The sequence below is a fragment of the Artemia franciscana genome, chromosome 4 (genome assembly GCF_032884065.1).
Source record: "Artemia franciscana chromosome 4, ASM3288406v1, whole genome shotgun sequence".
Lineage (NCBI taxonomy): Eukaryota > Metazoa > Arthropoda > Branchiopoda > Anostraca > Artemiidae > Artemia > Artemia franciscana.
In genome coordinates, this window is record NC_088866.1 from 41,684,963 (window position 1) to 41,710,636 (window position 25,674).

Genomic DNA, 25,674 nt, shown 5'->3' on the forward strand with positions numbered 1-25,674 from the left:
TGTTATTTCCGCTGACAAAACGCCTCCTGGCCAACATGTGCGTAGAAACAATGCTCCGACTATCGACGAAGTGGCAATCGTTATGGTCGGTGATCAGTTTTTACCTCGAGATATTATTCTTCATAAGCGAAACGCTCAATTGTTAAGAATTGCTGAAACTCATCGATGCTACGATGCCCTACAATATCCTATCATTTTTTGGGATGGAGCCGACGGCTATCACTTTAATATTAAATTGATGAATCCAGCCACTAACAAAGAAATGAATAAGAAATGCAGTGCAATGCATTATTATTCCTATAGACTAATGATTCGGCAGGATGAAGAAAATTATATTTTAAAATGCCGTGAATTGTTTCACCAATTTGTCGTGGATATATATGCTAAAATTGAATCAGAACGTTTGCTATATATCCGCCAGAATCAGACCAAGCTCCGCTCTGAACAATACATTCATTTGCGAGATGCAGTTATAAATGACGGTAATACCACAAACGTTGGAAGATTAACAATTTTACCTTCGTCATATGCTGGCAGTCCCCGTCATATGCATGAATATGCTCAAGATGCTATTGCGTATGTTCGTCTCTATGGTCGTCCAGATTTATTTATTACATTTACATGTAATCAATCTTGGGACGAGATACTGCAGCTTTTACTTCAAGGACAATCGGCGGTTCATAGGCATGACATTACGGCACGTGTCTTCCGGCAAAAGTTGAAATCACTGATAAACTATCTTGTAAAACATGAAGTGTTTGGGTCAGTGCGATGCTGGATGTACTCAGTGGAATGGCAAAAACGAGGTTTGCCACACGCACGTATACTAATCTGGCTACATAAAAAAATTACTTCGAACGAAATTGATGATGTGATTTCCGCTGAAATACCTGATAAAAATGTCGATAAGGGGTTACATGATATTATTGTAAAAAATATGATACATGGACCTTGCGGTGCACTGAACGAAAATTCACCATGCATGGCCAAAGGAAGGTGCACAAAGCAATATCCTCGACTTTTAGTACCCAAAACAATTACTGGCAATGATGGTTACCCACAATATAGAAGAAGATCTACTGAAGATGGCGGTAAAACAGCAATAATAAAGAAGCGTAACGGTACCACCATCGAAGTAGATAACCAGTGGGTTGTTCCATATTCCCCATTATTATCAAAAACATTTAATGCACACGTAAACGTTGAATACTGTAACTCCGTAAAGGCAATCAAATACATATGTAAATACGTCAACAAAGGCAGTGACATGGCAGTTTTTGGCTTGCAGTCCGAAATCAAAGATTTCGATGAAATCGTAGAATATCAGGCTGGAAGATACATAAGCAGTAATGAAGCTGTTTGGCGAATTCTTTCATTTCCGATACATGAACGTAGTCCAGCTGTTGTTCACTTAGCGGTACATTTACAGAATGGTCAACGTGTTTATTTCACGGAAACCAACGTGCAACAAAGAGTCCTGAATCCACCGGATACAACATTAACAGCTTTTTTTTCGCTTTGCAAAAATGATTCTTTTGCAAAAAAACTGCTGTATACTGAAGTGCCTTCGTATTACACGTGGAATACTAAAAATAAAGTATTTGAACGTCGAAAACAGGGTAAGTCAGTCGACGGCCAACCTACCATCTTCAAAGATACCACGATAGGAAGACTCTACACCGTTCACCCCAATCAACATGAATGCTTCTTTCTACGCCTGCTTTTGGTGAATGTACCCGGTCCGACATCCTTTGAGTATTTGAGGACTGTAAATGGTACTATACATGACACTTACCGTAGTGCATACCAAGCTCTGAATTTATTGGAGAATGACCAACACTGGGATAACTGCATCAATGACGCGTGCGAAACGTCAAACCCCAAGTCAAATTCGTGCATTGTTTGGCATCATTTTAACAACTTGCTCTCCATCAGCTCCTACAGAGTTATGGGAAAAATATAAGTCAAAAATGTCCGAAGATATACTTCATCGAAAACAGTTAGAGACGTCAGATACGACTTTTGATTTTACATCAGAAATTTATAACTACACTTTAGTTGTTATAGAAGATTTGTGCGTAAGTATGGCAAACAAACCTCTTCAGGATTTGGGAATGCCTTCACCTAACCGTATCGCTGCTGTTTCGGCATGTGTAGAATTGGATCGTGAACAAAGTTACAGTACGAGTGATCTATTGTCGTATGTACAAAATAACATTTCCAAGTTAACGTCGGCACAAAAAGACATTTATGATACGATAATGCATTGTGTCGATAACAACGTTGGAGAAATTTTCTTTTTGGATGCGCCAGGAGGTACTGGTAAAACGTTTGTGATAAAACTGATTCTGGCATCAATTCGATCAAAAAATGATATAGCGTTGGCAATTGCGTCGTCCGGAATAGCCGCAACATTGCTACCTGGTGGAAGAACTGCTCATTCCGCTTTGAAATTGCCTCTGAACTTGCATTCTACAGAAACTCCCACGTGCAATATTTCCAAATCATCTGGGATGGGTAAAGTATTGCAGCAATGCAAACTTATTATTTGGGATGAGTGCACAATGGCACACAAAAAATCGCTCGAGGCTCTGGATCAATGCTTGAAAGATTTGCGAGGGAAGTCGAAACCCTTTGGCAGCACCTTAATATTGCTTGCGGGAGATTTCAGGCAAACATTACCTATAATACCTAGATCAACTCCTGCAGACGAAATGAATGCTTGCCTGAAAAATTCTAATTTATGGGCACACGTAAAAACATTAAAATTAACTACAAATATGCGTGTCCGATTGCAAAACGATGACTCTGGTCAAACATTTTCAGATCAATTGCTGGCAATGGGAAACGGAAAGCTCCCAGTAGACTCAATTTCAGGACGTATACAACTACCTGCTGATTTCTGTAATTTAGTGACGTCCAAAAATGAATTGATTGAAAAAGTATTTCCGAATATTCTAAAAAATTATAAAAATAATAAATGGCTAAGTGAAAGAGCGATTCTCGCACCCAAAAATATAGACGTCCACGAAATCAACAATATTGTTTTGACCAAGATTCAAGACCAGGCAGTCCTTTACAAGTCAGTCGACACAGTTTTGGAACCAAATGAAGCGGTTAATTATCCATCTGAATTTTTAAATTCCATAGATCTTTCAGGGTTTCCACCACACGTGCTACAACTAAAAATAGGCGTACCAATAATACTTTTAAGAAATATAAACCCACCAAAGCTTTGCAATGGCACTCGACTTGCCGTAAAAAAAACAATGGAAAACCTAATAGAGGCCACAATCTTGACAGGGCCTTTTGAGGGTGAGGCTGTTCTTATTCCTCGCATTCCCATGATTCCAACGGATCTGCCTTTTCAATTTAAAAGATTGCAATTCCCAATTCGATTAGCATTTGCAATCACTATTAACAAAGCTCAAGGTCAATCATTAGAAAAATGTGGTATTGATCTTAATACTGATTGTTTTTCCCATGGACAATTGTACGTTGCATGTTCGAGGGTCGGTAAACCTGACAATCTATTTATATGCAGCGACAATTGGACAGCGAAGAATGTTGTATATTCGCAAGTTTTACGCAGTTAATTTGTATTTTGGAACCAAATGAAGCGGTTAATTATCCATCTGAATTTTTAAATTCCATAGATCCTTCAGGGTTTCCACCACACGTGCTACAACTAAAAATAGGCGTACCAATAATACTTTTAAGAAATATCAACCCACCAAAGCTTTGCAATGGCACGCGACTTGCCGTAAAAAAAACAATGGAAAACCTAATAGAGGCCACAATCTTGACAGGGCCTTATGAGGGTGAGGCTGTTCTTATTCCTCGCATTCCCATGATTCCAACGGATCTGCTTTTTCAATTTAAAAGATTGCAATTCCCAATTCAATTAGCATTTGCAACCACCATCAACAAAGCTCAAGGGCAATCACTAGAAAAATGCGGTATGGATCTTAATACAGATTGCTTTACCAATGTACAATTGTATGTTGCATCTTTGAGGGTCGGTAAACCTGACAATCTATTTATACGCACAGACAATGGGACAGCGAAGACTGTTGTATATTCACAAGTTTTACGTAGTTAATTTGTATTGTATCTATCTATCTATATAAAAACGAGTTGTGTGTATGCATGTTTGTGTGTTTGTAAAAAGAGCGTTTGCATATGACGTCATTATTAGTACATACGGCGTTGTATATGGACAGACACTGGGAAAGCCAAGAATGTTGTATATTCGCAATTTTTACGTAGTTTGAAACACATATATAAATCTATCTATATTCACAGGTGGGACACAGGGACACAACTACAATGGCGCGTAACTAATATGGCGCGTAACGACTTACGCGCGCGGGGGGGCTTGGGGGGGCGCGAAGCGCCCCACCAACTAGGTGTTGGGGCTAGTACATATATACAGCTACAACAGCTAGTACATATATATATATACTAGCTGTTATATATATATATATATACTAGCTGTTGGGGTGGCGCGACGCCACCCCAACACCTAGTTGGTGGGGCGCTTCGCGCCCCCCCAAGCCCCCCCACGCGCGTAAGTCGTTACGTGCCATATTAGTTATGCGCCATTGTAGTTGTGTCCCTGTGTCCCACCTGTGAATATAGATAGATTTATATATGTGTTTCAAACTACGTAAAAATTGCGAATAAACAACATTCTTGGCTTTCCCATTGTCTGTGCATATACAAAGCCGTATGTACTAATAATGACGTCATATGCAAACGCTCTTTTTACAAACAAACAAACATGCATCCACAAAACTCGTTTTTATATAGATAGATAGATAGATAGATACAATACAAATTAACTGCGTAAAACTTGCGAATATACAACATTCTTCGCTGTCCAATTGTCGCTGCATATAAATACATTGTCAGGTTTACCGACCCTCGAACATGCAACGTACAATTGTCCATGGGAAAAACAATCAGTATTAAGATCTATACCACATTTTTCTAATGATTGACCTTGAGCTTTGTTAATGGTGATTGCAAATACTAATCGAATTGGGAATTGCAATCTTTTAAATTGAAAAAGCAGATCCGTTGGAATCATGGGAATGCGAGGAATAAGAACAGCCTCACCCTCATAAGGCCCTGTCAAGATTGTGGCCTCTATTAGGTTTTCCATTGTTTTTTTTTTTACGACAAGTCGCGTGCCATTGCAAAGCTTTGGTGGGTTGATATTTCTTAAAAGTATTATTGGTACGCCTATTTTTAGTTGTAGCACGTGTGGTGGAAACCCTGAAGGATCTATGGAATTTAAAAATTCAGATGGATAATTAACCGCTTCATTTGGTTCCAAAACTGTGTCGACTGACTTGTAAAGGACTGCCTGGTCTCGAATCTTGGTCAAAACAATATTGTTGATTTCGTGGACGTCTATATTTTTGGGTGCGAGAATCGCTCTTTCACTTAGCCATTTATTATTTTTATAATTTTTTAGAATATTCGGAAATACTTTTTCAATCAATTCATTTTTGGACGTCACTAAATTACAGAAATCACCAGGTAGTTGTATACGTCCTGAAATTGAGTCTACTGTTTGACCAGAGTCATCGTTTTGCAATCGGACACGCATATTTGTAGTTAATTTTAATATTTTTACGTGTGCCCATAAATTAGAATTTTTTAGGCAAGCATTCATTTCGTCTGCAGGAGTTAAACTACGTAAAAATTGCGAATATACAACATTCTTGGCTTTCCCATTGTCTCTGCATATACAAAGCCGTATGTACTAATAATGACACCATATGCAAACGCTCTTTTTACAAACAAACAAACATGCATACACACACCTCGTTTTTATATAGATAGATAGATAGATAGATAGATACAATACAAATTAACTGCGTAAAACTTGCGAATATACAACATTCTTCGCTGTCCAATTGTCGCTGCATATAAATAGATTGTCAGGTTTACCGACCCTCGAACATGCAACGTACAATTGTCCATGGGAAAAACAATCAGTATTAAGATCTATACCACATTTTTCTAATGATTGACCTTGAGCTTTGTTAATGGTAATTGCAAATGCTAATCGAATTGGGAATTGCAATCTTTTAAATTGAAAAGGCAGATCCGTTGGAATCCTGGGAATGCGAGGAATAAGAACAGCCTCACCCTCAAAAGGCCCTGTCAAGATTGTGGCCTCTATTAGGTTTTCCATTGTTTTTTTTTACGGCAAGTCGAGTGCCATTGCAAAGCTTTGGTGGGTTTATATTTCTTAAAAGTATTATTGGTACGCCTATTTTAGTTGTAGCACGTGTGGTGGAAACCCTGAAAGATCTATGGAATTTAAAAATTCAGATGGATAATTAACCGCTTCATTTGGTTCCAAAACTGTGTCGACTGACTTGTAAAGGACTGCCTGGTCTCGAATCTTGGTCAAAACAATATTGTTGATTTCGTGGACGTCTATATTTTTGGGTGCGAGAATCGCTCTTTCACTTAGCCATTTATTATTTTTAAAATTTTTTAGAATATTCGGAAATACTTTTTCAATCAATTCATTTTTGGACGTCACTAAATTACAGAAATCAGCAGGTAGTTGTATACGTCCTGAAATTGAGTCTACTGGGAGCTTTCCGTTTCCAATTGTCAGCAATTGATCTGAAAATGTTTGACCAGAGTCATCGTTTTGCAATCGGACACGCATATTTGTAGTTAATTTTAATATTTTTACGTGTGCCCATAAATTAGAATTTTTCAGGCAAGCATTCATTCGTCTTCAATGGCTCTGGTGGTGCAGCCAATAGAGGAAGTTTAACTTTTCCTGAGGCACAACACATTCCCATTGTTTCACCATTGAATTTCAAGGCCTTGCAATAGGGACAAATTTTAGACATTGTCCCGATTTGAACACATCTACTCAAGCTATAATCATCGACTGGGTTGTACCTGAATGCCAGGCGATAACTTTCAGGTTGCTCTGATTCCTCGGCACGCTTTCTTTTCTTACTTTCTCTATCAGCAGCAAGCCTGATTTCTTGCTGTTCTTGTGATTCCTCGGCACGCTTTCTTTTCTTACTTTCTCTATCAGCAGCAAGCCTGATTTCTTGCTGTTCTTGTAATTCCTCGGGACGCCTTCTTTTTCACTTTCTCTTTTAGCAGCAAGTCTGCTTCCGCGTTGCTCTGGTAGTTCCTCGGCACGCTTTCTGTTCTTTTTTTCTCTATCAGCCTCAAGCCTGTTTCCTTGCTGTTCTTTTGATTCCTCGGCACGCTTTCTGTTCTTTCTTTCTCTATCAGCCTCAAGCCTGTTTCCTTGCTGTTCTTTTGATTCCTCGGCACGCTTTCTGTTCTTTCTTTCTCTATCAGCCTCAAGCCTGTTTCCTTGCTGTTCTTTTGATTCCTCGGCACGCTTTCTTTTCTGACTTTCTCTATCAGCAGCAAGTTTTTTGGCATAGACTCTTTGAGCATCTTCATCGGCTTTTGCCATGGTAAGTTCATCAGTCATTGTAAACTTAAACATTAATAGATTTCTACGTGAACATATGTCTTAAATATCTTGAATGACGTCACCGTCAAAGCAAAAATGACGACAACTAATTTCATGACGTCAGTCAACACAGAAACATGACGTCACCTGATCCACAGACAGACACACAGACAGACAACTTATTTATATATATATAGATATATATATATATATATATATATATATATATATATATATATATATATATATATATACATTTGTTTTAAGTGAGCAATAATTGTGAATTTAGTTACTAATTTTTCCTCAAAAACAGCTCGATATATTTTCAGGAAAATTGCCATCCTGGGATATTCTGGCAAAACAAAAAGCACCTAGATAGGTCAGAAGTTTGAGAATAATTCGTAAGAGCCTTAATTTTAAATGAAAAATAAATATATGTGAGCGATGTTATCTTTATATACATCAGTATTGCAATAACGTTGTCACACTTATTTGAAAAAATCAAAGATTTTCATGTATGGAAAAGTTTACATTAAATTGCTTACAAAGCAAAATACTGGTAATTACATATTTGTACATATTTTGACTAGGGATTACAACAATTCAAAAATCTTGAAAAAGAAAACCAAAATGTTGCTATTCTAAAAAAAAAACCGTGCAGCATACGTCAGTTCGGAATTGCTAAAGTTATTACGTCAACTACAAAAATATTTATGGTGCCGGAACAATAATTTTAATGTTTTAGTTCAAACATGAAAAATATCTGAAAATTTAAAAAAATCAGTTTGATTTTTTTGTTAGATAAGTGACTTAAAAGTGACTCGCTACGTGGAACGTAACCAATTGCATAATGTCAATAAGAAGGCCCAACAAGCAAAAATTTACAATTATCACAAATGATGATTCTTTGGAACCAAATGAACTATCAAACGTGATAGAACCGAGAGAACGGCCTAACACAATAAATTTACAGTGGGTAAAAACGAACAAACTGGACGAACAATACGGGCAGCTAAAGCAAAGTGCATTGCTAAATTATCTAAAATAATCAAAATTCAAAATAAAGAAGGCAGACAAATGCGGTTAGAAGATATACAACAGCGAGTATTAAAACGTTTCGAAAATGTATAGCAAAAACACAGGTGGTTAGAAAATATGCGAAAACGAAAATCTGAGCTAGTTAAAAATGAAAACGAAGAAGAAAGACACAGGCGGTTAGAAGATATGGGAAAACGAGAATTAGAGCGTGTCAAAATTGAAAATAAAGAGCAAAGACACAGGCGACTAGAAGATATCCGAAAACAAGAATTAAAGCATGTCAAAAATCAAACATTTCGTGATAAAACTATTTTAAAATTGTGTCATCAAAAGCCTGCTTGATGCAGTGGATATATTGTTGGTATTCTACTCCGAAGGTCAAACATTCAATTCCTGCCACAGGGAGGTTTTTAGGGGGGGGGGGCTAGCTGACACTCCACGTGTTGCTGAGGCGCGCAGCGTTACAGCAATGCTTGGCAGGGGTCAGCTAGTATTTATATATATATATATATATATATATATATCTATATATATAAAAATAAGTTGTCTGTGGATGGATGGATGGATGGATGTGTGGATGGATGTGTCAGGTGACGTCACCTGAAAAAACTGGATTAGGTGACGTCAAAACTGAAAAAACTAAAAAAAGGCAAAAACTACAAAAAAAACTAAAAACTAATAAAAAAAATAAAAAAGCTAAAAAACTAAAAAAACTATAAAGGTAAAAACCAATAAAAAACTAAAAAAAAAACTGAAAAAACTAAAAAAAGGCAAAAACTACAAAAAAAAACTAAAAACTAATAAAAAAAGTAAAAAAGCTAAAAAACTAAAAAAACTAAAAAAACTAAAAAAAGGTAAAAAACTAAAAAAAATAAAAAATAAAAAAAAACTAAAAAAAAGGAAAAAACTGAAAAATAAGCTAAAATAAAGGTAAAAACCAATAAAAAACTAAAAAAAAAAGGAAAAAACTAATAAATGACGACACTCAAAGAGAAAGCGACCAGGACAAAAAACTAAAAAAAAAGGCAAAAACTACAAAAAAACTAAAAACTAATAAAAAAAATAAAAAAGCTAAAAAACTAAAAAAACTAAAAAAAGGTAAAAAACTAAAAAAACTAAAAACTAAAAAAAAACTAAAAAAGGTAAAAACTAAAAGAACTAAAAAAGAAAAAAATAAATGACGACACTCAAAGAGAAAGCGACCAGGACAAAAGGAATGTTCGATTAGCAATCAACAAAGCACCGGGACACAGGGAGTATAAATGACGACCAGGACACAAGTAAAAAAAAAAATTAACAAAACTAAAAAGAAGGTAAAAACTACAAAAAAACTAAAAAGAAAAAAAAAACTAAAAACTAATAAAAAAACTAAAAAATCTAAAAATCTAAATAAACTAAAAAAGAAAAAAAAAGGAAAAAAATAAAGGAGAAAAACAAAACTAAAAAACGAATGTATATACAGACCGGTACACCGGGATACAAATGACGACCGGGACACAGGGAATATAAATAACGACCGGGACACAGGGACACAACTACAACGGGGACACCGGGGGAAACAGGGGGATATAAATGACGACCGGGACAAAAAAACTAAAAAGAAATAAAAACTAAAAACTAATAAAAAAAACTAAAAAATCTAAAAATCTAAATAAGCTAAAAAAGAAAAAAAAAGGAAAAAAATAAAGGAGAAAAACAAAACTAAAAAACGAATGTATATACAGACCGGGACACCGGGATACAAATGATGACCGGGACCCGGGACACAGGGAATATAAATGACGACCGGGACACAGGGACACAACTACAACGGGGACACCGGGGGAAACAGGGGGATAACCTGACAATCTATTTATATGCAAAGACAATGGGACAGCAAAGAATGTTGTATATTCGCAAGTTTTACGTAGTTAAAACCATATATATATATATATATATATCTATATTCACAGGTGGGACATAGGGACACAACTACAATGGCGCGTAACTATTATGGCGCGTAACGACTTACGCGCGCGGGGGGGCTTGGGGGGGGCGCGAAGCGCCCCCACCAACTAGGTGTTGGGGTGGCGCGAAGCGCCACCCCAACAGCTAGTATATATATATATATATATATATATATATCTTCTATATATATAAAAATAAGTTGTCTGTCTGTCTGTGGATGGATCAGGTGACGTCACCTGAAAAAACTGGATCAGGTGACGTCAAAACTGAAAAAACTAAAAAAAGGCAAAAACTACAAAAAAACTAAAAACTAATAAAAAAAATAAAAAAGCTAAAAAACTAAAAAAACTAAAAAAAGGCAAAAACTACAAAAAAAACTAAAAACTAATAAAAAAGCTAAAAAACTAAAAAAACTAAAAAAAGGCAAAAACTACAAAAAAACTAAAAACTAATAAAAAAAATAAAAAAGCTAAAAAACTAAAAAAACTAAAAAAACTAAACAAAGGTAAAAAACTAAAAAAACTAAAAACTAAAAAAAACTAAAAAAAAAGGAAAAAACTGAAAAATAAGCTAAAATAAAGGTAAAAACCAATAAAAAACTAAAAAAAAATGAAATAACTAAAAAAAGGCAAAAACTACAAAAAAAAACTAAAAACTAATAAAAAAAGTAAAAAAGCTAAAAAACTAAAAAAACTAAAAAAACTAAAAAAAGGTAAAAAACTAAAAAAAATAAAAAAGGAAAAAACTAAAAAAAAATTTCATCTAAAAAACTAAAAAAAACTAAAAAAGGTAAAAACTAAAAGAACTAAAAAATAAAAAAATAAATGACGACACTCAAAGAGAAAGCGACCAGGACAAAAGGAATGTTCGATTAGCAATCAACAAAGCACCGGGACACAGGGAGTATAAATGACGACCAGGACATAAGTAAAAAAAAACAAACTAACAAAACTAAAAAGAAGGTAAAAACTACAAAAAAACTAAAAAGAAAAAAAACTAAAAAAAGGCAAAAACTACAAAAAAACTAAAAACTAATAAAAAAGCTAAAAAACTAAAAACTAATAAAAAAAAATAAAAAAGCTAAAAAACTAAAAAAACTAAAAAAACTAAAAAAAGGTAAAAAACTAAAAAAACTAAAAACTAAAAAAAAACTGAAAAATAAGCTAAAATAAAGGTAAAAACCAATAAAAAACTAAAAAAAAAACTAAAAAAAAACTGAAAAAACTAAAAAAAGGCAAAAACTACAAAAAACTAAAAACTAATAAAAAAAGTAAAAAAGCTAAAAAACTAAAAAAAATAAAAAAACTAAAAAAAGGTAAAAAACTAAAAAAAATAAAAAATAAAAAAAAACTAAAAAAAAGGAAAAAACTGAAAAATAAGCTAAAATAAAGGTAAAAACCAATAAAAAACTAAAAAGAAAAAAAGGAAAAAACTAAAAAAAATTTTCATCTAAAAAACTAAAAAAAAATAAAAAAGGTAAAAACTAAAAGAACTAAAAAAGAAAAAAATAAATGACGAGACAAAAGGAATGTTCGATTAGCAATCAACAAAGCACCGGGACACAGGGAGTATAAATGACGACCAGGACATAAGTAAAAAAAAAAAAATAACAAAACTAAAAAGAAGGTAAAAACTACAAAAAAACTAAAAAGAAAAAAAAACTAAAAACTAATAAAAAAACTAAAAAATCTAAAAATCTAAATAAACTAAAAAAGAAAAAAAAGGAAAAAAATAAAGGAGAAAAACAAAACTAAAAAACGAATGTATATACAGACCGGGACACCGGGATACAAATGAAGACCGGGACACAGGGAATATAAATGACGACCGGGACACAGGGACACAACTACAACGGGGACACCGGGGGAAACAGGGGGATATAAATGACGACCGGGACCCCGGGACAGGGAATGGTCGATTAGCAATCACCATCAACAAAGCTCAAGGGCAATCATTAGAATCATGAGGTATAGATCTGAATACAGATTGTTTTCCCATGGACCATTATATGTTGCATGTTCAAGAGTCGGTAAACCTGACAATCTATTTATATGCAAAGACAATGGGACAGCAAAGAATGTTGTATATTCGCAAGTTTTACGTAGTTAAAACCATATATATATATATATATATATATATATATATATATATATATATATATATATATATATATATATATATATATATATATATATATATATATATATATATATATATATATATATCTATCTATCTATATTCACAGGTGGGACATAGGGACACAACTACAATGGCGCGTAACTATTATGGCGCGTAACGACTTACGCGCGCGGGGGGGCTTGGGGGGGGCGCGAAGCGCCCCCACCAACTAGGTGTTGGGGTGGCGCGAAGCGCCACCCCAACAGCTAGTATATATATATATATATATAGGCTACATGTTTCTATAGTCTCATCTGATAATAACTTTCCCAGCTATATCCAGGATATTCAGTGGTTAGACAGGATGACAGACGTTTTTATCTGGAGAAATGCTAAACAGTCACTTGCGACTGATAAGACCAAATTTAATAAATTTCGGAATTGGAGCCATACGGTTGCAATGGGCGAAGATCACCTAACCTTCATTGCTTGGTCTTTGGTCTCTCCCAGAATCAGAAGACGTGGACTATAAAAAAAAATAGAAAAAAAAAAACAACAGAAAAACGATTACAATGTAACGATAGCAATCATGCATAGTCCAAAGGCCTAAACCTGTTGACTAGGCCTGAAAACCAAAGCTACCAATCATATCGAGTGGAGGGAGGCGGCATCAAGGTAATTTGCAAGGTTCAAAGTCCCAAACAAACAGAGTAAGCCTACAAAAATCATGCAATATATAAGAGCTGACAAAACCCGTACGGAGATAACAAAGAGATAAAAAACAAACAAACAGAAAAACGATTACGATGTAACGATAGCCACCATGCATAGTCCAAAGACCTAAACCTGTTGACTAGGCCTGAAAACCAGCACTATCAATCATATCGAGATATATATATAATAGACTGCCCATGCGTACAACTGCGTGCACTTACAATCATGTACTGAACTATACGCCGGCTTGTTCACTTAGCCATCCCTTGTTCTTATTTATTCGAAGAATAGTTTAGTAATAAAATTTAAACTGCTTAAGCTACCTTTTATTCCAAGTTCTTCCAGTTTTGCCAGAAGTTTCCTAATTTTTGCTGCTTCTGATTTGCAGTCTTGGAAGAAAGTTTCATAGTTTTTCATTCGGTATCCACATTCCCTAAGGTACTTTTTCAGCTTCTTCATCCTTCTTTCTGAATTGCTCTAAAATCAAACAGAAACTATGACCATGATATGTCTTAATTAGATATTGGCACTATTTCTATTATATTATCATACTCGTCAATCCAGCCGGAGATCCCCACCTCGTAAAAACCAAACAGGCCAGACATTTACAATTTTTTTACTATAAACCAAAATCTGGTACTAAAAAAGAAAAAAAGAGAAAAATCCCAAGCATTACTCCTATCACAATGAGTTTTAAGCAAATGATGAATGACATCCTATAGTAATTTCCAATGGTTGAGTATCTGTTTCACTTTTTTGTAAAATTTAGTTACTTTGTCATGAACGTTTTGAGCACATTTAAAAGAACTAACTAAATACACTAATGACATAGAAATATATCCCGACCCATAATATTGCTTTGGGGGAGAGATTGCATGATAACGCGTTTTTAACCTCTGCTGAGCTAAACGCCGTAATCATGGCATTAGAGTCCTCACAAATAATGAATTTATGATTGTTAATTTAAAAAATATTATAGTTTATTCTGACTCTTTATCAAGCCTAGAGCTGCTTTCTTCAGCTTTTCTGTATAAGATGGGCATAAACACATTTCACTGTTTAAGTATTATTGATAATCTTGCTTCATGAGGAATAAGAACTTATCTCCAGTATGTTCCAAGCCACTCAGGTATAATTAGTAACCATAAGGCGGATGAAATTGCAAAAAATACTTTAAATATTGACCAGCCAAATGGGAGACCAACCCCCATTACAGATATTTACCGCCGGAACCTACCACAGGTACTGTTAAAAGAGGAATAATCCAATCCTATCGCCTTTCCCCAACAAGCACCTTTCTAAGATTTATCACAGAATTCAGTCTGGCGGTAATGGGCTAAATTTTCAAGCGTTTTCATATCAGTTCCCGAATTCCAGTGGCGAAGTTCTCTCTTCCCCCCATTGCAGGTCTTGTAGTTTTAAATATGAAACAATTGACCATTGCCTATTCGAATGTGCAATGCTGACGTCTGCACCTTTTATCTGCAATGTACACTGTTAGAATGCTTCAAACACCACAAAATCTGACTATCAGCCAAGAGTCTAGCTGACCGTATTTGCACATAGAGCACAGAACTCAATCTATATCCTCTTATACTTCGACTCCTAGAATCAGAAAATTTACTACAAGAAATCTGAGCAGATTCAAGATACATAAGAAAAAACCTATTCAGTAGCTCTGTTCATGTCACAGAGTGAGTAAAAAGGAAAAGGGCTGAATAGTCTCGACTGAAAAGCCCGTGTTTGCTGAAGTAAAAGAAGAAGAAGTTCCTAAATTGCCAAATTTGCCATTAGTATTTTATTCAATTATAGTCTGACATTAAATTATGATCGACTCTCAATTGGCGATATCTCAGCTGGTCCAGCCAATTGTTCTGCAACTGACTCTAATCTAAAGAGATTTTGTGAACTTATTTGCAAGTTAAGGAGCAAGGGAAATATGATCAAGATCCAGTGAATCCCTAGCCACAAGGAGAACAAATGGAAATAAACTGCCAATATACTAGCCAATAAGGCAGCAAGTAACCCACAGTCAGATTCTCCTTTGAAGTGGAATATTAGGGATACTTGGAGGTACAGAACTAGGGATACTTGGAGGTATTGTTCTACAGACCATCCTTTTGAGGTGAAATGATCTTCATGGTGGTCTGTATACCTTGCTATATTAAAGAAGACAGAGAATCTGAGCTTCTTATTCAGTAACATTTCCAGCTATTGCTACAACACAAGGGCGTGATAATAAAATACTGATCAGCTAAAAATAAGAGTCTTATAAAATGTCATATAGTCAGATTCAGGCTTTATAAGGTCTAGGGACCCAAACTAGCCAGTTTTCATGATATTAATTATATTTAACATTGTATAGGTGACTTTTATTGTATCAAAAAGGAGCAATATCTCTTCCATAGACTATAAGTGACTTTATTACAAATGAAATCTTGGACAAAGAGAGGCAAAACGCAATTACAAAAGGACCTAAGTCCTCAAGAGAGCAAAAACAAACAAATAAGGGTAAGGGAAGCTGTTCCCTATACAATTGCAACAGTAAAACAAAAACAAACAAAAAGAAAAGCGAGAAATAGTTTGAATAGTCTAATAAAACCTCACTTAGTTTATCTCTTCAAAGTCAAGAAGAGGCCTTAGTAAAATTGGAAGAAAAAATGCAATGATTTATTTAAGAATACTTTGCAGTGGCACAAAATAGAAAATCTATTCAGAAACACAAATAAACACACAAATAAATGCAGCAAACTTTCTGAAGATTTTGCAAAGAATTTGAAAGAAAATATCTAGGAGCGGCTGATTACTAAACTAAAAAGTTTAAAATTTGAAAATGTAAAAGATGGAAGGGGTGATTTAAGGAAAATAGTTTATGAAGTGGCTGAAGGTGTCTTAAAAGAAGAAAGTTAGAAACACAGCTACGGCTATTAGTGAATGAATATTTTACTAATAGATCATATGAAAACAAAAGGAACGTAAAGAAAATAGAGAAAGCATTATATGAGTTAAGGAGGTGTAAAGTCGAGGTCATGAACAAGATTGCCGAAGATTGGAAAGATGAAGCAAGACGGCGGAATAGTATGATATTGCACTGTCATGTTAATAACTAGAGAGGAAATAATCAACCTGGACCTGTCCTTGTTAAAGATAGAATCAGGCCATAATTAGTGAGAAGGAGAGAGTCAATAGAGATGGGAAGAACATTTTGAGAATATCCAAAACCATGATAGAGTTACAGGGGAAGGAGTAACTATGATATATAGGAGACCAAAAAAGCTTGTGACACTTTGGATGTGAAGGAAGATTTGTTGACAGTGCTGAGAAGATTAAAAAATAAACAAAGCCCCAAATGCTGATAGCGTGGTAAATGAGTTTCTTTTTTTAATATGGCGGCTGTGAGGTTAGAGATAAATCACCGAAGGTTATGAATATAATTTTTTGAAAAAGGGAAGTACCGAGCGATTCTATGAAAACCCTAAATAGACCCCTCATTAAGAAAGTGATATGAGTGAGTATGGTAATTATAGAGGCATCAAGCAAATTACTTAGTAAAATAATAGTTTGTTTATTTAAAGATGTTGTAGATAAATTTTTGAGAGAAGTTGTTTTAAGGAAAGGTGGAGGGAACATATACCAAATTTTAGCTTTTAGATTAATAATTGAGAAGTGCCAGAGTCATTAAGGGCCTGTAGTCCTCAGTTTTATAGATTACATTCAAGCGTTTGATTCAGCTGATAGAAGAGCTTTAGCGAAGATCCTCTCCTTGTATGGTATACCAGATAAATACATTAAAATCATTAGTACTATGTAAAAGAAAACACTACTGCGGTTAAAGTAGGAAATGAGGCTAGTAACTGGTTTTCTACAAAACTAAGAGTTAAGCAGGGTTGCGTTCTCCCCTTAAATATGGATAAATTTGACAAAACTTTGTCCTAAGAAGCAGAGCAAATGCAATGGGAGATCACGGAATCAAACGGGGAAGTAAAACTAATATAGACTTAGATAATGCTCATACATGGATGAAATTGTTAGTGAAATGAATGAGGAGCTTTTTCGAGTTTAGGTTTAAGAATAGGTTTGAAAATTAAATCAAGAAGGCTAAATTGCTAAAAGGAACAAGTGAAGTTGAAGATGTAATGTTGGGTAACAAGAAAATTGGTCAAGTGGACAGCTTCACTCACCTACGTATAATAATTAGCAATAAATGGTGGATGAGATTAAGATGTAAAAAACAGAATTATCAGGACCCAAGGCGTTTTTCCATAGTTGAAAAATGTTTGAAAGAATAGGAAGATAAATCTACGACTCAAGATTAGAATGCTGGAAGCTACAATGATGACAGCAGTCAAGTATGGTCCTAAAACATAGACCCTCTGAAAAACGGAGGAGCATTTGCAAGATGCTTACCAGAGAAATTGCCTACAGACTGTTTTGGGAACTCAATTGACTGACAATATCTCAAACAGTAAGCTGCGTGAAAAAAGTAGTTCAATCCCGCTTTCTAGGGCTTTAATGAGATAAAGGATGAAATGGCTATGATGCTTTCTGCAGATGAAGAATTACAGCTTGCCAAAGATTGTCCTCGTCAGCCATCCACCTAGGACCAAATAAAAAGCAGATTGCCCCCGAATGGGGTGGGAGAATGTCGTAAGGAAAGATTTAAGCGAATGGGAACTTCTTGGGAGAATGTGAAGAGGGTGTTTTGAATAAATTGGGATGGAGCAAGAGCATTTACAGTAGTGCTGGCCTCAAATGACTTGGTGGTATAGTGAGTTGTTATTAGTAGTACTTAACTCTCTTGACTTTTGAGAACATAAAAATTATTTCCACAGAAATAACGAAACGTGAAAACGTAAAATAAATATAAATTTGGGTTGGTTATAAAAGCTGAAAAAAACTCTTTGTTTGGTTATTACCAAGCACTGTCCCTTTGTCTCTCTCGTCCTCTTCAGTAGCTTAACTTCACAAGCCATTAGGTGTACTGAAGGTTGTGTAATAGGAAGAACCCTTTTCTAATGCCTTTTTCATGTATCTTGTAAACTAGCAGAAAACAATAGAATGACTAGAATATGTAGCTTGATCGTATTAATATGAAATATGCCTGTTTTTGTGCAAAACTTCAGTTTCTTCAACTAATACATCATTATTATGTGAGTCTAGGATAGAGAGCCTTTATCATACAACAAGAAACAAAATTTAAAATTTGAACAAAAGAAAGTTGCTGCAATCTAAACATCATAATAATACATATACATGCTGTTTTAGCAGTATAAGTACAAAGCATCGCAAACAAAGCTAAGGTACTGTAAAGTAATATAATTTTCCTATGGAACATATGCAAGGTGGACTGGGGACATACTCTCTGCATTGGGAACTTTCTCGTAATTTTTAATGGACAACAAAAAATTTCCAGAAGAGAAAATAAGTAATTTTTTGGTTGAAAAGAAAGCAGGCTTGTAACCAATGTAACCACGCCATCAAAAAGAAGATATTATATGTCAAAATTGTACCGAAATCATCAAGTACAATTTAACAAAAACAAAGCAGAAAATCTTAATACCTTTGATTTCGAAGGCTGTGTCTTTTGAGGTCTATCCTTATCTGTTTTTTTATTTCTCAGCAAAACATCTCTATCTGAACTACTTAAGGATTCCTCTTCAGATTCATCCTCATTATCAGAACGATTGTCATTTCTCTGAGTTGTGTTAGATCTTGAATCTAAAGGAGTTGATTTTTCAGATTTGTTGATTTTGTTCAGACCTGCTAGTTTCTTTATTAATGGGACATCTTCATCTGAACTACTTGAAGATGGTCTTTTAATTATCTTCTGAATCTTGTCGGAACTTGATTTTGAAGACATTGATTTCCTAGATAAAATCTTTTTTTTGGGTTCAGTTTTGAGCAAGACGTCATCATCTGAATTGCTTGAAGACAGTTTCGCATATTGATCCTGTTCATTAAAATGGTCATCAATTTTTGGATTTGTGTCGGAATCACTGGTATTGTTAGGATTTGTTAGTTGGGTGTTTGTTTTCTTCTCTTTCAGGTTCTTACCTAGTTTACTTACGCACATATTTAAAACATTTCTGTTCATGGTTTCTTTCTTTTCTATACTTTGTTCATCATTTACTTCTAATTCATCTCTAATGTTATTCATTACATTTGTTTCTGATTCAGTTTCTTTTCTATTTTTCTTTACTTCAGACAAACTTGGACCATCCTCTGAAGATATACCATCATCGGGCTCTACTTCCAGTACAAATTCAGATTCATCTGTTATTGATGATGTTTCCTTCGAATTTATCCTCTTATCAGCTTCATCAGAGCATGGAGAAACAGACTTGTCATCTTCCTGGCTTGAATTTTTATTCTGCTTTTTTGAGGAGACATCTTGATCCCCTGAATTCTCTCTTGTTTTGGTTAAATCATATCTTTTTCTTGGATTTATATGCAAATTTGTGTTCCTTTTCTTTGTCTCTATTTCTGAACTGTTACTACCATCAGTATCTGATATAATGTGCCTTGTTTTTATTTTTGACCCGTTTTCTACTCCAATATTCGATTGTGAAGTCTTTTTACATTCCATTTCATCATTACTGTACAATGAAAAACCTATAGATTTTTTATTGCTGATCTTTTGCTTAACTTCTTTGTTGGCAATTTTTCTATTCTTCTTCAGTTTTACCTCGGGGGAATTATCTGAACTACAATTTGGCCCCCCTTCACTCTGTTGGTTGTTATCAGACTCATCAGTATCAGATTCATTCACCATACGCTTCAAATCATCTTCATGCAGCCTTTGCTTTCGTATTTGAGTTCTTTTTTTAAGACTCAATACATCATTGTTCTTCTTTTTTCCTACTTTATCTTTTGTGCACTGCAATTGCTGGAAAGAAGAAGCATCATCTGAGGTGGAGCTACTTTCACTTTCCATGTGTTGATTTCCATCAGTTTCATCACTAGTAGAATGATGTAACCACTGTTTTACATAAGCTTTATCCAGCCTTTGTATTTGTACTTGTGCTTTTTTCCTAAAATAAAATTTGTACAAGATTAAATTCGCATGGTCACTGATATAAATCAGTATAATATTAAGCCTTTTCTAATCAAACATCTGTGACAGTTCTTTACAGGAAATACGATTTTTAAAAATGAGAAAAAATAAAAACAAAAAAAGGTCTATATTAAACTTGAAACTAGCCAAAATAAAGTCCTACTCAAAACGGCCAGAAATTACAATCAAAGAACAAACAAAACCCAAATTGAATAGAAATTAAATGTCCAAATCAAACATAAAAATAGAAGATACTGAGGCAGATGAGTAAATGAATCTTAAAACGAATAAAACTAAATTAAATATTCAAGTTGAGCTTAAAACAAATTAAAATTACTGCAAAAAGGAGTTTGAGTTCTGCCCCCTTTCCTCTCCCCTAACCGTAAGTATTATGCATCATTTGTGTTTTACTGAAAACTTTGCGTATTATGAATAGAGTGCTTTAGTTTATCAAACAGGGAGAAAATAATAAAATCACTACAATAATCAAGATGACTGGAAAGAACCAATGATAATAAACTGAATATTCAATATATGTATTATATTAATTCATAGAATTCCCAGCAATTCAAGATTTTTTTTTCATTGTAATCTTTTTTTTTATTTTTCAATATTATAAATATAAAAAAAAAATGTTCAAAACAGAAATGACACAATAGACCTTACAAATTTTACAGTTAGGGAATTGGAAATTGGAAAGAGGTTGTATTCCTTTTAGATTTGACTTATATATTCTGTTGGATTATTATTCTTTTTAACATTTATTTATTCACCTGTATCAGTATCTCTTATCTTTATGTTTAATATGATTGTTTATTTTAATTTCCTCAAGTTTTTCATGTCTTTGCTTAAGAATTGAAGAATGCGATTTTAATTTATTAGTTCTATAGGTTTCTTACTATTTATTTCAACATCCCCTTCAATCTTTCCCAAAAGTTCCAACTAAATGTCATTAGCTGTTCCTAAAGTATTGCATTTACATCCTTTTGACAACTGGGATACATAAAGTGTTCAACGCTGGAGTCAACATTCCCTGAAAGCTTAAAATTAATATCCTTAACTGTTCTTATGATATACCAAACACGATTTTAATAAGTTGGATATACCTAGTATATTTTGATTTAGTTCAACATCTCCTGAAAGTTAACTAAATGCTATTAGCCAATTCTGAGATATTGCAGATACGACTTTTTGACAAAAAAAATACATATAATTGTATTTTGATCCAATTCAAAATACCCCCCCCCACATTCTCTGAAATTTTCAGCTTTGTATGCTTAATTATTCCTGAGATGCTCCAGATATACCATTTTGACAAAAAAAAAATGCATATGGTTTCTTTTGATTTAGCTCAACATCCCCATCAACATTTTCTGAAAGTTTTTAACTGATTAGTCTTAGCTTTTGCTGAGATCTTGCAGTTATATGCATTGACACATGGAATGAGCATGGCATCTTTAAGTTTATAATCCAACTTAAAATTCTCCAAATGTTTCAACTTGATATGCTTCCCTAACTGTCCTTGAAATATTAGAGATATGCTATTTTGACAATCTGGATGTATATAGTGTATTTTATTTTGCTTAACATCCCCTTAGATTCCATGAATGCAGTTATTAGCCCCCTCAACCTTCCCTGAAATTCGGAAAACCTGGATGAACTATCTCATTTTCAAATGCATGATCCGGTTGAACTCTTGATTTTCCAAATGCTGTTCAAAATTGCCTGAAAGTTCCAAATAGGTGCCATCAGCTATTCCTGATATGTTGCTGATGCATGCTTTTGCTGCAAGTTGTTGCACTGTAAGTCACAAGTAGTTACCATAGTGGTAGCAGTGAAAAACACCAAAAACAAGAAGAACAATAGGGAATTCTTTTTGCAAGACAGTGGGAAACAAATTAGAATGAATATTTTTCAGCCCTATGTCCAAGGGCCATCCACAGCAAGACATAAATATAAGAACAACTTACAATAGGATACAATCAATACAACTAAAATGAAAAAACTTTCAAAACAGCACCAGCATCCTTACCTCAGCAAAGTTCAACCAGGAATGATCAATAAATTGTGATGAAACAAGGCAATTCATTGAAATGAAAGAGAATGATTTAAAAAGACACTTTTAATGCTAATCTGGTTTTTTTTTGGCTGCTGATCTTGTAGGTCTATTTGTGACAGGTTCTGTGTTAATATCTATTGTTTTTTTTATAATAATTTCTAATATCATTTCTTAATTCAATTTATGTATAGAATATTTACTGAATATTCTCCCAATTCCCTATTTATGGAAATATCATTATTAATCTTAAGTCTGTTTTCAATTGCTTCTCCAACTACTTGCTTTATGCCTAGGTCATTGCTAATAAGGGCAGATTCTTCAAAAAGTATTTTGTGGCTAGGATTTTCAAACACATGGCTGCTTAAAGCAGAATCAAAAGAAACAGAAGTAATATTAGAATTTAGTGCTTTGGTGATATCTGACAACCTGGATGAACTATGTCATTTTCAAACACATGATCCAGTTAAACTCTTGATTATCCAAGCACTGTTCAGTATTGCCGGAATATTCTAAATAGGTAACATCAGCTATTCCTGAGATATTGCTGATGCACCCTTTTATCACAAGTTGTTGTACTGGAAGTCACAAGTAGTATTTTTAGCAGTAGCAGTGGCAAACACCAAAAACAAGAAGAACAATAGGGAATTCTTTTTGCAAGACAGTGGGAAACAAATTAGAATGAATATTTTTCAGCCCTATGTCCAAGGGCCATCCTCAGCAAGACATAAATAGAAGAACAACTTACAACAGGATACAATCAATACAACTAAAATGAAAATTTTTTTCAAAACAGTCCCAGCATCCTTACCTCAGCAAAGTTCAACCAGGACTAATGAAGAAATTGTGATGGAACAAGACAATTCATTGACTTGAGAGAGAATGATTAAAAAAAAAAACTTTTAATGCCAATCTTGCTTTTTTGGCAGCTGATCTTGTAGGTCTATTTGTGACAGGTTCAGAATTAATATCTATTGGTTTTTTTGTAATATTTTGTAAGATTGTGTTTTAATTAAATTTGTGCATAGAGCATTTAGTGAATATTCTCCCAAACCCCTATTTAAAGAAATATCATCTATTAATCTTAATCCTGATTTCAATTGCTTCTTCAGCTACTTCCTTTATGCCTAGGTTATTGTTAATAAGGGTGGATTCTTCAAAAACTATTTTATGGCTAGGATTTTCAAACATGTGGCTGCAGTATGTCCTAGGAAGGTGCTTAGAAGTACCTACCTCTACTCCCTCTCCCTCTAGAGGGTCTTGACCTTTGAAAATATGTGTGTTACAGAAGTTGAACCTTGCAAAATAGATTTTCTGCTTGAATGAGGTAAAACAAAATTGTTTTCAGCTTCACAAATTTCCTCAATACCAATTTATAAGGTTTTAAAGATATACAAATACATTTCCTAAACTAAAAAAAAAAAAAAAAAAAAAAAAACATTGGTATGGCTCAGAATTCTATTCAAATAATAGGAATTACATTTTGAGAACTGAAGGCAGAGAAAAAGTAACTGGTAACTGAAAATTAAAGTAAAAAGTTGTTTTGTCAAAATTTCAATAGGTATAGAACCTGTCATGTAAGAAAATTTCAGGATCCTCTAGAGGGAGAAGGGGTGGAGATGTGGTGGGTACTTTAAAATACCTTCCCAGGATATACTTTAGCCTGTAGACCCATCCCTGAAAGTTTCATTTTCCTAACCTAACCCCTTTCCGAGATAGCAAGAAGTCACTAAACTAGAATTTTACTGAACATTTACCCAAGCTTCAACCCAAGAATGACATAGGTCCTAGGTCAATGTTCATGTTACCTGAACAATTGTTTGGGGTCATGAAACTATTGTTAATAAATGCATTTTGACTTTTGGAACATCTTTTCTATCTTGCAAAATTACTGCAAACTCACTGTTATGGAGTTATTATACATCTGCACATTAGGGGGTGGGGTAAAGCATAGCATATATTAAATACAGCACTGGTTAGTTTATGTATTTAATATATGCTATGCTTTACCCCCACCCCCCTGATGTGCAAATATATAGCCTAAATTTGTTTCTAAACTATTGCAGATTAGCGATTTTGAATCTCCAATCAACAAAAACAGAAATGATTGCAATTCTATATGTGTAAATACAGGATATTTGGGCTGGAATAACTTCATAACAGTGAGTTTGCAGTAGTTTTGCAAGAGAGAAAAATGATCTAAAAGTCAAAATGCATCTATTAACAATAGTTCATGACCCTAAACAATTGTTCAGGTAATAGGAACATTGACAAGGCCTCAAGCCTAGGCTACTGTAATTATTCTTAAGCTTAGAGCTATAATTCATACATTCCTAGGGATAGTACATATCTGGGACCATGAAAATGGAGATTTCTAAGAAATCTAACAGTAGGCTACTAGACTAGGCCTATTTGTATTTTTTTCAGCATAGACCTAGCCTATTTCTTTTTGACAAAGTACTAAATCACATATAATTTATAGCTTATATAGGCTAGTCTATGGCTATTCCAGGCTCCATTGGGGGAGGGGGCTGCATTTGTGATGGTGGTAATTAGCCACCATTCAAAGATGAATTCAGTGGTATGATTGTAACTCAGCTGTCAATATAATCGAAAAATATTAGACTATTCTATAAACAATAAAAAGGGTCGAAGCCCACATTGTGAGCGTGTCCGAAAGCTCAAGTATGCAGAATTAATTTCGCATCCGTCTGGAATTCTTCGAAGAATTCTCAGTCCAGACTAGAATTTCATCTGTAATTATCGCAGGGTTATGACGTCAAAAAACCCTACGAAAGATTCTACGAAATTGCAGCATTTATATCTGAGGTTTTTCAGAAGAAACTAAAGAAAGATAGTGGCGATCCATATCCAAGCATAAGGAAGACCAGAGCATAAGGAAGAAAGGTCTGTTTCCAGAGAGAATTCCAGAAATGTGTGATAAAAAAAACTTCCAATGTAAGTGGCTAAGAATATCTCAGTTAAAAAAATAATCATTTGTGAACAGCAGCTTTTAGATTATTATCATTAAGTATGTAGATCTTCACCTCGTTCTTTGATCATAGAGCTTTAATTTTATGATAACTGCTAAATACAATGATCATTGACTTCTTGTTTTGTTATTCTTGAAGCAAAAAAATTAAGCTGTTTCAAACAAAGAGAAAACAAAATTTCTCATGCCCTGCTAAAGGTTATCTCTAAGCAGAGTGATAACGTATCAGCAGTTGTTGATAGTTGTTTAATAAAGTGATTGTTAATATTCTAGTTGAG

At 34.2% G+C, this 25,674-nt stretch overlaps 1 protein-coding gene across 1 annotated transcript in view; it reads right to left on the reverse strand.

Moving 5' to 3' along the window:
* The window catches only part of LOC136026444 (dentin sialophosphoprotein-like), a 46,844-nt gene extending 21,652 nt beyond the window's left edge, over positions 1-25,192 (reverse strand). The window contains exons 1-3 of the mRNA XM_065703038.1: positions 25,065-25,192; positions 18,855-20,325; positions 13,618-13,771 (exon numbers count right to left, since the gene is read on the reverse strand). Of these exons, the coding sequence (XP_065559110.1) occupies positions 13,618-13,771; positions 18,855-20,325; positions 25,065-25,066 (1,627 nt within the window). The 5' untranslated portion in view covers positions 25,067-25,192. The remainder of the gene's footprint in view (positions 1-13,617; positions 13,772-18,854; positions 20,326-25,064) is intronic.
* Between the last annotated feature and the right edge of the window lie 482 nt (positions 25,193-25,674).